The 15,631-nt window shown below is 37.8% G+C and overlaps 1 protein-coding gene across 2 annotated transcripts in view; it reads right to left on the minus strand.

Annotated features, from left to right (window-relative positions):
* antxr1a (ANTXR cell adhesion molecule 1a) overlaps nt 1-15,631 on the minus strand; it is a 79,656-nt gene that overhangs the window by 29,927 nt on the left and 34,098 nt on the right. For both annotated transcript variants that reach the window (XM_048210852.1, XM_048210853.1), the window contains exons 11-15: nt 15,267-15,336; nt 15,045-15,123; nt 13,238-13,333; nt 4,243-4,287; nt 648-743 (exon numbers count right to left, since the gene is read on the minus strand). In XM_048210852.1, the coding sequence (XP_048066809.1) occupies nt 648-743; nt 4,243-4,287; nt 13,238-13,333; nt 15,045-15,123; nt 15,267-15,336 (386 nt within the window). The remainder of the gene's footprint in view (nt 1-647; nt 744-4,242; nt 4,288-13,237; nt 13,334-15,044; nt 15,124-15,266; nt 15,337-15,631) is intronic.

The following is a 15,631-nucleotide window of genomic DNA, read 5'->3' on the forward strand; positions in this document are numbered from 1 at the left end:
GACTAACTTCCAAACACTGTATTTGAAATAATACCTTTAATAAAAATAAATAAATAAAGCTGGTTTAGCTGGGCTCCCAGCCCAGTCAAGCTGGTGTTCAGCTGATTTAGTTTAGTTTATCTCCAGTGTCCAAAACCCATCTAAAACCAGTAAACTAGACCAGCCTTAGTGGCCAGCTAAGACCAAAAAACACAGTAGGCTGAATTAAACGGTTTTCCCCGTGTTTTTGTCATGACAATTGTCTGGTGTTGTTGACGAGGTTTGCATAATAGGCTACATGTTTATTTCAAGCATACTTTTTGTTAATCAATGCATTTGATAAACATTACCTTCCCTTCTGTATTTCCTGTTTTTCATCACAGCTGTGGGCTTTTTATTCACTTTCAGCAGCATTGCTGACTTCAATTATGACGTGGTGAAGTCTCTTGGCAAGTAATGTAAACAACAGTGGTTTCACTCCAAGTAGAGGCAAACTGTCAACTGGAGATTTACTGACAGAATCTATCACCCTTAAGAAAGACACTTAACCTAAGTTTCCTCTAGAGACACAGCCCTCTTCCTCTAGATGAAAAGCATCTGTTAAGTGACTGAGTGTGTGCTAATTTAGTGGCTGGTGTCCTCTAGTGAGTAATAAAACTGTTGTTTACCTCCATTCTTTTAATGCCGCCAACTCCTCTTCCTCCATAGTAGGACGCGTCGACTGTGGGCCACTTCTTCTTTGGAGTTCCATCCTCTTCATCATCCTTACAGAGCAAACAACAACGAGACAATGAATATGTGACAGAGCCCAATGGTTCTCAACTGGTAGGCTTCAAGGACAACAGGTAAAGAATTTCTTTTGCTGCAAATTACTAAGGTAGCTAAATTAAGAAGATCCCCATCTTCGAAAACCATGAACAAAACTACACACGGTAAAAATAAAATACGACCCAGACAATACTAAGTAAGGGTTACAGATTTCGTACAGTGTTTCATACTAAATCTGGTTCTCAGTTCTCTCTACATGGAGAACTGATATCCACATATTGTTGAATGAAACAAGAACACTATTGTGAAGATTTCTGTTTGTTCCAAATACATATTATTTTGGGTCTTATTCAAATGGCACAGCATTTTCCTAAATGAGGTGTGACTCACTCTTTTAAAACATGACTTTTTCATTTATTGCCTCTCAGAAAGGCACGAGCCACGCTTACACCCTCCCTAGCTCTTCCTGATCCAGTAAAATAAGCCCAGCTTGGCTCACTGAAGTTATGACTTTATTTTTCCAGCTCTGAAGAAATTTAACCGTTTAACAATCAGACCTTTGGATTTGAACAGCCATCTTCTATCAATGCCTCCATACTTAATCAAAAAGGTTAATAGGTCCCCTCCCTTCATATTTCAGACCACCCACTTGATTCCCCATCACGCTTTATATCATGAAAGTTTAGCGTAACTTAAAGAAACCTTTGGGGAAAATTCCCCAACCCACAGCCAATCCACGTATGACATTCCTATGGTCTTACAAAAGTGACATCACAAATGAAAGATTTATAAAAAAATATGCTATCATATTACAAGTTTTTAATAAGACCAGACTGAACTAATTCATTTTAGCACAGCAGAGCCAATACAGTTAAACAACAGCCTACAAAGATCTGGATAGTTTTACAGAGTTCAAAGTCTCTCCCAAAGTTTCTGTTAACTAGCTGAAACTTTCTGGCCTTCAGAAAGAGTTTAAAGTCAAAATAACATTGTTACAAAATAACATCAAAATTTACGCTCTTAATACACATTTTTCATGTTTGGATTTGTACATTGAGACCTCAGGGATTATTTCATAAACATGGATTAAGCCTAATCCAAGATAAACAAGAGTTAAATAAGACAATCACCATGAACCATGCAGTGCAATCTGGTAAACACTTTTAGCTTCCAAAGTATAATTCAGCAAAACTATAAAAAAGTCATTATCACAAAATAAACTCCTTTAGGGTGATACAACACCCCTCCACACCCCTCTTACGTCATGATCTGGTCTGGGTTTATTTAAGCGATAATGACTGGCTGGCTATACGTTATCCCACTTATTATCAGCTTACTTAGAGACAATTTGCAGCCACATTTTCCCAGAAATAATTTATTAATAGTAATCTGAAATCTGTTAAAGTTACTTGTCTTTCTCTGTTTTAAGTTATCTCTTTTCCAGCTGTTTGTCTCTGTGTCAGAATTACCGTAATTACGAGATTCTGACTTGTAAAAAGCATTCACGTCCTTATAAAATAGCATGAACACTCAACTTACTGGGTCCTTGTTCTGTGGCCTTATAATCTTACAGCCATCTACCAAGGTTTTATGCTGACCATATATAGTATAATAAAATTTAAAAATGTATATTAAAGTATATTAAAGTTTGAGTCACCGTAACCATTCTAAGATCCAGGTTGCCATGGGAAATATCCAGATTAGAAGTCAATGAACAAAATCACTTGACTGCTCAGTAATTGACCAATCAGAATCAAGTATTCCAGGATGCCATGATAAAGTGCTGATATATAGTACAACAGCACTAGGATTTCATAGTTTGTATCACACCACTTTCTGTCTGTGTTCGTTGTATTTCCAGATTTATTTACAAATTTTGCCTTACAAAAAAAATAAATAATAGGCAACAGTTCTGAAAATTAATAAAAAACTGAAAAACTAGAATAAAAGAGTTGGAAAAGTCATCAGTCCCCTGATATAATACTTCGTATAGCCACCTTTTGGTTTAATTACAGCCAGTAATCTTAATATGTCTGTACTAGCTTTGCACACCTAGATTGGGGAATATTTGCCCATTTTTCCTTGCAGAATTGATCAAGTTCAGTCAAATTGGACTGCTTTTGTCCATCCACAGATTTTCTATCAGATTTAAGTCAGGGCTCTGACTTGGCTACTCAAGGACATTCACCTTCCTATCCTTAAGCCATTGCGTTGTTCTTTTGGCGGGCTGGAAGGTGAATGACCTGCCCATTTTTAGCTGTCTAGCAGAGGGACGCAGGTTTTCCTCGAGAATTTGAATGGACTTGGCAGCATCCATTTTCCCTTTAGTCCTGACCAATTGCCCAGTCCCTGATGAAGAGAAACACCCCCACAATATAATGCAGCCACCACCATGCTTCACAGTCGGTATGGTGTGTTTTGGGTGGTGTGCTGTTCGCTTTTCACCAAATATAGCGCTTGATGTTCAGTTCAAAAAGGTTAATTTTGATCTCATCAAAGCATGGCACTTTTTGCCAGATGGCATCAGAGTCTTCCAGGTGTGTTTTTGCAGCCTTCTCCTAACCTTTCTACAACTTTATACTGGAGACATTTTGAAAACACTTTCCCAACCATGGTGAATTCTTTGCAGTATCATGCACTACTAACAGTGGAATCTTCAAGAAACCGCTGGTTTCATTCGGAAGTAATCAAAACCACTACAATTGATGTCAGGTGGGGCAATCAGCCTGGTGTTTGATCTGGAAGTTGATTGGTTGCACCTTAGCAAGTTTATAATGGTATGCTCTAAGGGGCTGATCACTTTACCAAACCGGGTATTTCACTAATTAATTTTTAATAATCCTCCAGAATGTTTTAAAATGTTTTAATTTTTCTTTTTTAATTTGACGATGAGGGTTATTCATGTGTACATACACTCCAAAAAATAACTGTAAAAAAAAGAAACAAATTTACACAGTAAAATACAGTTTTCCATGAAAACAGTAATATACCATAAAAACAATGCATTCTGAGTAATATTATTTGTAGTTTTCGAGAAAGTAACCTATAGGCTACTTTCTAGTAAAAACGAAAAATATTACCCAGAATGCATTGTTTTTACAGCATATTACTTTTGTATATTACAATGCATTCTGGGTAATATTATTTGTCGTTTTTGAGAAAGTAGCCTATAGGCCTCTTTTCTTAAAACAACAAATATTACCCAGAATGCATTGTTTTATGGTATATTACTGTTTCAATGGAAAACTGTATTTTACTGTGTAAATTTGTTTTGTTTTTTTAAAGTTATTTAAAAAAACAAAACATTTTATTTTATTTTCTAGGGTGTAATGTGACAAAAGGTAAAGATTTTCACAGGGTATAATGACTTTCTATAGGCACTGTATGGCCAGATCATAGCCATGCTGATATTCAGTAAGACAACACAAATGCAAGTGTGATGCTGCTTAATCACAATGTGACATGTGGCAATTACAATAAATCAAAAGTTCTTACCGAACTATCTTCCACTATTGGTGGTGGTGGTGGTTCATGGATAATCTGCATAGAGAGAGAGAGAGAAGAGAAGAGAAGAGAAGAGAGGATGAAAAGATAAACAATATCACATGAGCCCACTCATGCTGGCATGTCAGACCACGTGCTCTCCAAAGAAAAGAAAAAAGAAAAAAAAACTGTTTTTCACTTCCACTGACATGTCAAAGGACCCAAGTAATGTTTTCAATGTGTGCCAGAAAATCAGGTTACACAAAAACACATGGCTAAGGAATTGCACCCCTCCCCTACTCGTTTTCAGTGTGTTTACAAGCAAGTTTAAATGACCTAAAAATCTGTAGGCCAGATCTAAATGCTAAAAGGCAGATCTCAACATTAAGCTTTGTCTTTCAGAACATTAAAACTGATTATTTACTGATTTACCAGTAGTGACTTGTACAACAACATTTGAACAATAAAGTACATTACAAAAATACTATCAGGAATACAAAGTCAACCATAATAATCCATTAATTATGCATGATTCAGTTGACCAATACTGCCATGTGAAAAAAAAAAGTTGTTTTCCAGCCCAGATTAATGTTCCTCTGGGTACGGGTCAATGATCATAATAATAATAATAATAATAATAATAATAATAATAATAAGTTTTATAATATAATTATAATAATTTTGTAATTATTAGTCTTATTAATATTATATTGAATATAATATTATAATTAAACAATATACTGCTATATTGATTTCTTTACTAATAAATGAGATAAACACAGTTCTTCACTAATCTATCCTTGTTAGACCTCAAGAAACAGCTGTTTGTAAATTCTGATTAAATAGCTGGTTGCATTATGACATTTCTTGTTATCCTTTTGCTAAACTGTGTATAGTATGAAATTAGCAGGCTAACCAATAAATGTATTCAGCTAATTAGCTATCAGCTAATTGGAAAACACAAAAAAGATTATAGTAGATTATTGTAACCAAAAGAAGATCTTTGGAAAACTAATACTAATAGTGCTAAAGAGTGTAAAAAAGATATAATATTCATCTACATGCAAAACAATTGTGAAAGGACACATGTTGTTATTGTTTTGAAACTCATCTGGAATTCTGGGAATCATGTGAAAAACATTTCAAAGATAGAGACATCCAGAGTTTAGTAATAATTCCAGTGCTTTTGCTGTCTCTCTGGACTGAAGGAAAAATTATTTGATTAACTGAGTGTTTTTATAAACAATCCTGTGGTCTCTTGCTGTGATGTTGTCAAGTCAAGATGATTTTATTTAGGAGTGAGAGCATATGAACAAAAACACACTGCAAAAAAAGAAAAAGAAAAAAAAGGAGAAAAAAAGAAAAAAAGATTTTATGTTTTGTTCAATTCTAATCAAAATACATTTATTTGAGAATGAAAATTACTTAGCTATTAATTCTTATTTTCAAAGAAAATATATCAAATTTAAATGTTTATGCTTAAAACAAGAAAAATTATCTGTCTGTGGGGTAAGACATATAATTCCCTTTAAGTTTAAGTTTATTTTTCTCACTGGGTTTGGTTCTGTTTTAGTCCACTATGGCAACGACAGTCTGTATGTGTTTTTCCTTAAGGGAGCTTGCAGGAGTTCATGGAAGGGGTCCTATTTCACTGCGGGTCCCCCTTTATCATCAGTGAGATGGAGGAGAATCATCATACTACAGCCAATGCAGCACATTTTGTGCCACCCGCCACCACCATCCCGACGGACAAAATGCCAGATCATACCACAGACGCAGAGCCAGAGCCTACGCCTGAGCCACATGTCGCCCCGGAGCCCGAGCCTAACATGTCTGACCATGTGCGTAAGCCGACAACATCATCTGTCATTGAGGGAACACTGGAGGAGGGGAGCCCTGTCCCGTCAGCTGAGGCGAGTGTGGATGAGCTGAACTCTGAGCCCCTGATTGTGTTTGAGGATATGGAGAATAATAGCAGCGAGCCTGTTTCATCACCCAGTACCGAGTTATTGATGTCTGTGTTCCTGCCCTGCCTCCCACTCCCACCTCCTCTGCCTGTTCTGTGTCAGCCAAGACAGCCATTTCTGAAATGTTTGCCTGTTCTGCGTCGACCAAGAGGGTCATTCCTAAGATTTCTGTCTGTCCTGTATCGATCAGGAAATCCATTTGTGAAACCCTTCAGCCCTGCCTGCACTAGTCTTGCGTAGCCAGACCTTCAGACTGACGGCAGAAGGTCTGGACTCTATAGCAGCTTTCATTGGCCAAGGATCGCCCAAGAGGACGTTTGACTGACATGTAACGCAACCAATCACAGATTATTTTTTTTCGGGTCAGCTTTAGGGGTGTGAAAATATAAAGTTGATGTCCCTACAATAACAGACCGGCGTGCATCTAATAAATTATACATTCAAGAACATTGTGCAAGTTTACTGCAACAAAGCGCTCATTGTCACAGTTGTAAACACTACGGCGATCTTCTTCTACGAGGATGTTTGGCAACATTTGTTTCCAGGCGTTAAAGAACGCGACACACACATCTCCCGGCCATCCTGTAGAATTCAACCAACCAGACGCGACTTCGAAGTGTTTCCAGATGCGAAGTGTGCCATATGCATCAGACGTTCAGCCAACGGTCAGTGGGCATGGCATCTGAGGTTGAGACTATGCCTGCACTGCCTCTCATCAGCCCTTTGTCTGCTCCTAGGATACCTGCTCGGTGCTTCATGGACCCTCCTCGGGTTGATAGTTTATCAGTTTTTGGACTCTCGTCAGCCTTGGACTGTCGACCTGTTTGTTCCGCCTAGAATCTTTGTGCCCGTCACTCCACCTCAGGTCTCTTGACCGTGACTCCTCTTCCCCCCAGCTCCGCCTTGGTTAGTCGTCGCTCTGCCTTCGCCATGGACACCTGGGCCTTCAGCTGTGCTTTGTCCCTCCACCCCTTTGACTCCGTCAGGCTCCACCAGCTTTGCCTCAGTTCTCTGGCACCCTGGCTTAGCCTTGGCTGCTCATCCCTGTGGCTCTGCCTTGGTCCCCATGACCTACAGTGTCGCCCAGACTCTTCGGTTGATCCTGGGTCTCCATAAACATTAGCTTAGTCTCGGTCAGTAGTCCAACCTGGTTCCGTCTGACAAGCCTCCACCATGGCTCCTCCCTCCCTTGACTCTGCTGTGGGCTTTCGTTCTGGGGTTCGTTCTGGGGTTCCTGCTGGGGATTCCACCCTAACACCCCTCCCCATCTGTGCCCTGGTTCCTCCCGTTGTTTGCTCTGCCCTGGCTCCTGTGTTTTTCCCTTGTGCCTGCCCTGTGCCCACCTCCTAAGCCCCCCTCTCGTCCTCCTCTGTTGGACTCTGTTGGACTGTTTATTGTTCATGAAGTTGTAATTACCAGTGAGAAATGTTTCTTTAAGCCCCCAGTTTCCAAGCTGGGGGAGTGTCAATTAAAGAGTTAATGGTAGGAGCAAACTGCTATTGAAGTAGTCATCATGAATATTGATGGTACCATTTAGTTTTATACACATTTGTTGTTTTGCTGATGAAGATCAGCAATAAAGCTTATTTAAATACTGCTCATTTGGTTTAAGACAAGCCTGTGCAACAAATCTGCCCAAATTTTTCGTTGGCTGAGAAAGATTAAATAATGATTTATATATATATGTGCTAATGAATGTTTCTGTGTGCATGTGATCTGCATGTGATGTGCACACTACTATCTGTATGTGTGTGCGTTACAATGTAGCAGTGTATTAGTTTAGAACGGCGATTAACTTACGTGTGCAATAAGCTATTTAAAACAGCTTTATTCTTTAAAGAGGAAGCATTACAGTTTTGTTGTGTCACATTGCAAATATGGCTCTCTATCTCCATTAAAATGTTAGCATTAGGTTACTTGGCAATTTATAGATCTTAAGGAAATTGAGAATAAGCACTATTCCTTCTTGTTTCAAAAGGTCAAATCAATTTTATTTTCCATAGTAACACAGGATAACTTTCCCAAACAGAGCCGTGCCCCCTTGAAGTTCACGGAGAGATTTCAAGTGGCAGACAGTCTTTTTCCGTTTTCTTTTTCAAGAAAAAATTCATTTCATAAGGCATTTTGCAGAGCAGGTTTGTACTTGATCAACACACATGGTTTTTAGTCTAAAAGAACTTTTGTTAATAAATAAAGCCAAGCTATTTAAACTTAGCAATAAGCTAATGTTAATTCAGTCCATGATAGCCAACAGCTGGTCTCTATGGAAACTGATCATGGCTGAGCAGGATTTTAGCTGGTTTAGCTGATTCAACCTTCCATGAACTTCACTCCAGAGCTTTACAATCCTCTAACATGGCAATGACTCATTTCTTCTCTTTTCCTGTTGTGCCTTTCCAGACAAATTCCAGACGTGTCTAGTTCTTCTGATATTCCTCAGTTGGACCTCACTGACAGTCTGAATTATTATATGTCCATCAGAAATCAAGAAATTCAAGCAGTTGAAGCACAATGTCCTGTGGAAAATGTCTCTGTAGACTCTATAGGACAAATTATTCCCTGCTTAAAATCTACCTAGATCAGGGGTGTCTGATGCCTTCCTGTAGATTTTCAACACATCTGCTTGGAAGTTTCTAATAAACCCAACACCTTTATTTTCTGGTTCAAGTGTGTTTAATTAGAGTTGGAGCTAAACTCGGTTCCATTGCAGGTTCTGCTGTTGATTATCTTATGTTACCAGTCAAAGCAATCCTATTGACCATTTGAGTTATGTTTTGGGCACTTTCATGCTACTTTTGTCTGGTCAAGCTAGTCTACTTGCAACAATGACCTTCTAACCCGCTTGTGCTAGTGTAACAGAGGCCAACTAGTATACAGGTAAGCTGTTTAGCGCCTTCCTAGGACCAGATACAATGGTGCTGTGACCTGGATGGGAGCGAAGCTTAAGAGGGTGACACCGTGTCTATGCAGGATGCAAATTAATTTGTCCTTCATGCCAGAAGTAACGCAAATGCTTTGAGCAAGTCAGAAATAGAATGGGGCATCGTTTTACTGTCGGGGATTTGTCATGTTGCATCACGCCCTGTCCAGTATTGACAGCATCACTTACTATAATTGTCTTTTGTTATTTTGCGGCACTCACGTTCATTTCATTCACATTCACACAAGTTTTTTGGTAACAGATTTATTGGATCACGGATCCTTTATGTCGGATACGACTGACCAATATTGATTAGCCTACATCTTGGATAAGATTCGCAACTACAACACAAATATTTATGCTCAAACGCAGATAGGTTCTAGGCCTACATGTCTAATGTATAGAAAGAATTAACTAATTGATTTCACATAACAACTGCATGTGTATAATATAATGCAATATAATAATAATAATAATATAATCTGCATGTATAATAAACCATAGTAAAATGTATTTACATCTCTCGACAAAAACATTTTTGCAGGTTTTAATAAAATGTTATTTAATAACAGTAGTCATAATCAGCATATTTCCAGTACGTGCCTCAGGCTTGCATGGTATCGTCAACTCACTCATCAGACTCCTCGGTAATCCTCTGCAAACTTTGAAAGCTGGTTGAACCGGCTCGTTCATTTCTTTTTGAGTCCTCGGTAATCCTCGGTAAACATCGACAGTTGGTTGAACCGGCTCATTCGGTTCTTTTTGAGTCCTCGGTAATCCTCGGTAAACTTCGACAGTTGGTTGAACCGGCTCATTCGGTTCTTTTTGAGTCGGACGTGGTACTTCGGCTTGTGCGTCTTGCGTCATCAGCCCGGAACTAAAGTTCGATTCAGTTCGATTAGTGAACCAGCTCGACTGGTTACTTCCTATGAACCGGTTTCAACCGGCTCAAAAGAACGATTCGTTCAAGAACCGAACATCACTAATATGTATACTTTTTGCTATATCTGATTATATGTAAGGGTGAACTCATGAATCAAGGTATGTTAAGCACAAATGACATCAGCAGTGGCTAGCACATGGACTTGGGTGCATGTGGACTCTGTCTTGACTCAAAATTGACCCTCTTCTGGTCTCGGTCTGGTCTGAATAAGAAAAAAATCTAAAAGTAGTCAACCTCACTAATCAACACTGATTGGTGTTTGGATGTCTAGCCACATAATCAACCATCTTGACCCACCCCTAATTCAAACTATTCTTTTTTTTTTCTCTAATCATCTCTAAATTCTTGTTGAAACTTTCTTTGTGTAAAAAAGGTTCCACACATCTGCACCTCTGCTGGAAATGTAATGAGGAAAGTCACTTTTGACATTTGACCTTGAGAGTTCAAAGGTGGCATAAGATCCAAGGGTTGTCGGGCCAATCTGTCCATAAATCCCAGGTGGCCTTGACCCTGTGTGGGTCTAATATACTCAGTCAGGGCTTGACAAGTAATTACAGGACAAATAGGGCATGAAAACTAAATTAACACAACCTGCACAGAATGCCTAGACACCACTGGAATTTAGGTTAGCAACAGAAAGGCTCATTACATTGTCAAAACAAACAAACCTGGAAAGTCATGGCAACAATCAAAGGTAATTTGGAATAAAGGTGTATTTTGTCCACAACCCTACCCTTTAAAGCAACCATCTCTTAAAGGTGCCCTAGAATTAAAAATTGAATTTACCTTGGCATACAAGAGTTCAGTACATGGAAATGACATACAGTGAGTTTAAAACACCATTGTTTCCTCCTTCTTATTTAAATCACATTTGTTTAAAAGACATCCGAAGAACAGGCGAATCTCAACATAACACCGACTGTTACGTAACAGTTGGGATCATTAATATGTACGCCCCCAATATTTGCATTTGCCAGCCCATGTTCAAGGCATTACACAAGGGCAGCCAGTATTAACGTCTGGATCTGTGCACAGCTGAATCATCAGACTAGGTAAGCAAGCAAGAACAACAGTGAAAAATGGCAGATGGACCAATAATAACTGACATGATCCATGATATCATGATATTTTTTAGTGATATTTGTAAATTGTCTTTCTAAATGTTTCGTTAGCATGTTGCTAATGTACTGTTAAATGTGGTTAAAGTTACCATCGTTTCTTACTGTATTCACGGAGACAAGAGCCGTCGCTATTTTCATTTTTAAACACTTGCAGTCTATATAATGCATAAACACAACTTCATTCTTTATAAATCTCTCCAACAGTGTGTAATGTTAGCTTTAGCCACGGAGCACTATCAAACTCATTCAGAATCAAATGTAAACATCCAAATAAATACTATACTTACGCGATTAGACATGCTGCATGACGAACACTTTGTAAAGATCCATTTTGAGGGTTATATTAGCAGTGTGAACTTCGTTTATGCTGTTTAAGGCAAGCGCGAGCTCCATGGGCGGGAGGGCCGCAGCCTGAATCGCCGCATATTTAATGATGCCCCAAAATATGAATAAAATGAATAAAAAAATCTATGGGGTATTTTGAGTTGAAACTTCACAGACACATTCAGGGGACACCTTAGACTTATATTACATCTTTTGAAAACACGTTCTACGGCACCTTTAACTTTGCCCATGCATCCCTAGGCCTAGGATGTGTAAAATGTCTCTTTGGGTAATTGTGTTTTGCTAATGTCATCTCTCTGTATTTGAATAATTATTGGAAATAGAGGAATCCAACAAGCTTTTCAGATATGAATCTTAAATGAACACATGAATCTTATATGTTTCAGGAGGGTGCAGTTTTAGCCCATGTAAGCAAATCATCTGGACATATAGAGATGTTCAAAGCATATGGTGGTTTTCTGTAATTGGATAACTTTCTGTGTAATTCATCTTTGTAACAGATATTCATTTCTGAAAGATGAGTATTCGCCACATTTAATAGAATGAACAAATCTTCAATTAAATCTTCTCAAATTGTTATCGGTTCATTCTTAGTCACCTCATAACATGGCTGCAAGCCATTCTGTATACTTATGTGCAAAATAATGAGATTTTAAATCTTTTGTATATTGCTTTCTAACCAATAAATAGGCCCACACAGAATTTGCACATTTTTCACTGATTGTGTGGGGCGAAATCTGTGAGAATCTAAGAAATAGCTCTAAATATGGTAAAGTGTGTTGGACACAACTGAGAGTACTAAACTCTTAGGGGCTGTTCACACAAACAAAAAACATTTGCATTCCAATAGTCTACTTTTCATTGTTTTTCTATGTAAAAGTGTTAGATGGATGAGTACATTCACATATTGCATCTTTAGCAGCGTCTTGCGCATGACACAGCTTCCTAAAAAAACTTTTTTTCATTCCACTGTCCTACATCTCACATTTTTAAATGCAAAAATGCATTCTATGTGAATTGATAGCTGATTATTGTTAATTATTACATTAATGTGAGATTATTCCTGTAAATAACGAACATGGCATTTTGGTTCTCCGTGGTTTTTTATTTCCAGATGTTTGATTCATTGTAGGTTCTCTGTAATGTTATACTCCTTCAAATTTCCCCTGCAGACTCGAGCACATGTACATTCATCTATTTAAAGGTGCTCTTAGCGATTTGACGCGTTTTTAGGCCCAATTTTTTTTTTGTCACATACCGCAAACACCTCCTCACTATGCGCTAGCTGCCTGTCCCCTGAACACACTGTAAAAAAACGCGGTCTCTGTAGTCGCCACAAGCTCCGAAAACTGCAATAAAAACAAACTGGTGCAGCCTGGACCACTTAACATAATAAACATGCTCCAGCCAATAACCGACAAGCAGCGTCAATACGCAAGCTACTTACATTTTAAATGCGCGTTCATGACTGTTTCAGGAAGCACGGAGGGGAGGACCAGGAGGAGTAGGAGGGAGGGTCTAGCTAGCCTCTGTTTTGTTTGACAACACTTCGAACGTCAACAGGAAGTTACTCCGCTCAGAATCGCTTAGAGCGCCTTTAAGTTCTCATGAGTTTTCTGTGTAAGATTTGTGTATGAGTCCTAATATGTAGCAGCACTTCTACTTGAGTAAACTAGCACATAAATTGAGCTGTTCCATGCAGAGGACTCACCACAGTGCAGCAGAGAGGCCAGAACCACCACAGGAGAGCCAGAATCAGCAGTAGCATCACTATCAGTAGTGCTATGGCCAGGATTGTACCATCAGACTGCAGGGAGGAACAGACGAACACCACTATGAGTAGGCCCATTTTTTGTTATCACATCAGATCCACATGACATGCAGAAAATCATTAGGAAATAAAAAGATGATGTCAGTCTTCCAATCTCCAGTTCAAACAATGGTTCCATGTAAGGGTGCTAGCTGTGAAAATAACAGATGATGCATAACGACAGGGATGGGTAATAAACGATGGAATGAACTAAGTTACAAGTGATCTCACTGGGAGATCTTATAACCCATTGACTTGTGGGAGGCTTTTGGATTTGGCCGGTGGGAAACATATTGTGCTCTTCTAAAGAGCTTTGACTGGCACAACTTTACAGGCATCAGACATTCCAGCAATCCATTTAATAAATAGTTAATTTTTTATCATTTGTTTGCACAAAAGTTCCCAGCCCACAATCTGTAGTTGGATCTTGTTATTTTCCTTTAACACATTGTTTACTGAGTAATTTGGCTGCATTTTCAAAAGCTAAAATGCTGCAGCAATGACTATTAGCTAGATAATCCATTCAAGTAATAATGCTGCTTCAAGCATTGTGATTGCCAGAGGTGGAGTAACTAAAATTACTTCTTCCAACGTGTAGCAGTATAGTTTGATTAGATTCACTTTTTAATGTCACATTGTCATTTTATGTAAAATACACTTTCCTAAACTATTTATATAATCTGAAAGTTATATTTTAAAAGATACTGTGTCTTTAAAACAGCTTTGATGTAGTTAGCTGCTTTTCTACATGTGGCAAGCTACAGTTTAAAGATACAAAACCAATCAAAAGTTTGGGGTCAGATTTTTGTCTTTAAGAAATCACACCTGCACACTTCAAAACTTCACTTTCCACACTTCATTTAGTAGCATAATCATTTTCAAATAATAATAGTAAGAAATGTTTCTTGAACAGCAAATCAGCATATATTAGAATGATTTCTGGGGCCAGTTGTTCAAAAATCTGATCGGATTTCGGCCATCGGATTGGATCAAATCTTGAAAATGGGTTGTTCAAAAGGAAAAAAAGGATTCTGAAATCAGATTAGATCACAAAATCCAATCTTGGTTTTGATCTGAACAAAATCATCAGCTTGTGTTGTTCAAACGTTTTAGTAAGATTGGGATACATTTAATCCAAAAAACTGAATTATACTGATCCCATCAGAAGGGTGTATTTCAAGAACAAAAATGTAATAAAACTTTAAAACTGGTCAAAAAATACAACATTTGTATCATGTAATATGCATACACATACATATTCTTTATTTTACTCTTGATTAGTTAACTTTTAAAGTAATAAATTAGAAGTAGACATTAGGCTACATATTTAGCATTTTGGTAACCTACTGTAAAGTAAAAAAAATAGAATTTGGTGCAATAAAATAATCCTCAAAAGGCTTTAAATATCTAACAAAAATATTACATTTAATTCATAATGTTTTTTTAATCATTGTTTGTAAACTAAAGTTTCTCGGGTGAACGCTACGTGGAATTCCCCAAAATAGTTATGTAAACTGTAATAATATTTCACAATATTTTACATAATTATTGAATAAATGCTGCCTTGGTGAACATATTTTTCTTTCAAAAACATTTAAAAAAATCTTACTGGCTACTTTTCAACAGTAGTGTAGCTTTCCCAACATTGGTTCTCAAACACAAAAACACAAGAAATAAAGAAAGAAGGATGAATCAGAATAATACTTACACAGCTTACAGTGGTGATAGTAACTGAACTAGAGATAAAACTCAGGCCTTCGTTCATACTAACGTAAAGGGAAGCTGCCCTGCGATACACATAATGGAATAAAAGTCACGACAACACAACATTACTTTCAGTATGAATACATGTCAGAGTATTCATGAATACAGTCAGAGTTAAAATTCTGTTACTAGAAAGAATGCAAAAAGTTTTATCTGGGACACTTACGTTCCCTCTTCTCGAAGAACAGGAGCTGGACATAGCAGATATGTGTCCTCCACTACCAGTGGCTTCACCACTAATAAAAAAGAAAAATGCAGAATCGCATTTCAAGCTGCAAATCTGGAAAATACTGCATTAGAAGTCATCATATTTATTTTGTTTGATTGCTTGTTGCATAAGAGTTTAGTTGAGGACAGACTGTATATAATATTTACTTGTAGGAAAACATAACCCACTACATTTTTATCACCTTGAATTTGAATGTTAACATTTCAATTTAACAACCACTGCTTCTAGTACTGGCTAATGCTCAGGGCTACTAGAAGCTTCCCATGACCTTTCAGCATTGGGCTCTTAAGCAAGGCATTTAA

This window comes from Megalobrama amblycephala, linkage group LG12 (assembly GCF_018812025.1).
Source record: "Megalobrama amblycephala isolate DHTTF-2021 linkage group LG12, ASM1881202v1, whole genome shotgun sequence".
NCBI lineage: Eukaryota > Metazoa > Chordata > Actinopteri > Cypriniformes > Xenocyprididae > Megalobrama > Megalobrama amblycephala.